The sequence below is a fragment of the Papaver somniferum genome, unplaced genomic scaffold (genome assembly GCF_003573695.1).
Source record: "Papaver somniferum cultivar HN1 unplaced genomic scaffold, ASM357369v1 unplaced-scaffold_128, whole genome shotgun sequence".
NCBI classification, from domain to species: domain Eukaryota; kingdom Viridiplantae; phylum Streptophyta; class Magnoliopsida; order Ranunculales; family Papaveraceae; genus Papaver; species Papaver somniferum.
In genome coordinates, this window is record NW_020621936.1 from 14,737,209 (window position 1) to 14,738,694 (window position 1,486).

At 37.1% G+C, this 1,486-nt stretch overlaps 1 protein-coding gene across 1 annotated transcript; it reads left to right on the forward strand.

Annotated features, from left to right (window-relative positions):
- Nucleotides 1–308: 308 nt before the first annotated feature.
- LOC113331934 (F-box/kelch-repeat protein At3g06240-like) lies at nucleotides 309–1,247 on the forward strand. Its single transcript, XM_026578568.1, has one exon. It carries the CDS (start codon nucleotides 309–311, stop codon nucleotides 1,245–1,247), a length of 939 nt encoding a protein of 312 aa, XP_026434353.1.
- Nucleotides 1,248–1,486: the final 239 nt, after the last annotated feature.

Consider the following 1,486-nt stretch of genomic DNA (forward strand, 5'->3'; position numbering starts at 1 on the left):
AAGAACCCTAAACTCTCTCACAGTCTAGGGCTCACTCTCATTTTTGAGCAAAGGAAGAGATATAGGCAAAGATGTGTTGTTTCCCAGAAGAGATCATCTCAAACATCTTGTCTAGGTTACCGGTCGATTCTCTTTGCAGATTCAGGTGCGTTTCCAGACCATGGTGTGAGTTAATCAGAGACCCTATTTTTGTTGAAAAACACCTTAATCATGCTATTAAAGAGGAAAATTCTAGTGTCATTTTCAGAGATTGCTCACTTTACTCCATAGACTATGATCAATCATCCACATTTTATGAGGTTGTTAAAATGGATTACCCTTACAACCATTTAAGAGCTGGGGTTGAAATTTTTGGTTCATGCAATGGCTTAGTTTGCGTGAATACTGGTGATGGTGTTGATATTATTTGCATGTGGAACCCATCTACCAAAGAGTATAAGAAATTACCAACTATAAAAATCAAATTTCCAGCAGCAGATTTCTACTGCTGCGACAAAACCTCGTATGGATTCGGTTTTGATGGTAAGACTAAGGATTATAAGTTGGTTAGACTTGTTGGGTTTAATTTCGAACATGGTTGTGAAGTTAAGGTCTATACATCTGGAACAAATACATGGAAAAGCTTGAATTACATTCCTTATCGTCTTTCTTATGGAAGAACACCTGCTGTGCTGGTTAATGGAGCACTTCATTGGATAACAACGTTACTTGTACCCGAGGATAAATCTGTAAGTGGATCTGATGAAGACCCCAGGATAATACTTTCTTTCGATATTAGCAATGAGAGTTTCCAAGAAATTCCAAAACCTGACATGCTAAATGACAAGTTTCATAATAATGTAGATGTTTTGGACGGGTACCTTTGTTTGCTTAGTAACAATTACAAGGTCCATGTTGATATGTGGGTGATGAAGGATTATGGCGTAAGAGAGTCGTGGACTAAACTCTTTATGATTTCCCAACAATCCTTTATAAGAGCCTTCGATTATGTGAAGCCAATTATATCTTTCAAGAATGGTAAGGTTTTGTTGGATGTGGATGGCGGTGCTTTGGTTTTATATGATCCGAAATATGACGAGTCTAGAATTGTTGAGGTGTGTAATGTAGAATGGTGTGAAATATTTACTTATACCAGGAGCTTAGTTGGGAGAGAACAAAAACTGGAAGCAATTAAAAATATTAAGAAGCCCGAGATCAGAAAGACCAAGAAAGAAGAGAAGTTAGAGAAGAGAATCAAAAAGATGTGAGTATCTGTCAGAGTTAATCTTACGCATATACTGATCGATTTGACACTCGTATGCTCATAACTTACTTTCTTATGCTCAGGGCTGAAAGACTTTTTCTCGAGTGACGGAAACACGACAAAGTTGGAAACTGGAAAGGAGGTAATAGATGTTTTATATTTCAAACCTTTTGTGGTTCCATGTTTTATATGATTTTTGCATAATAGATCTTCCCAGCTGTTTTCTTACCAGAAGGTTACTAG

Excerpts from the sequence above, each read along its gene's own strand:
- LOC113331934 (XM_026578568.1), top strand. The coding sequence starts at position 309 with ATGGATTACCCTTACAACCATTTAAGAGCTGGGGTTGAAATTTTTGGT.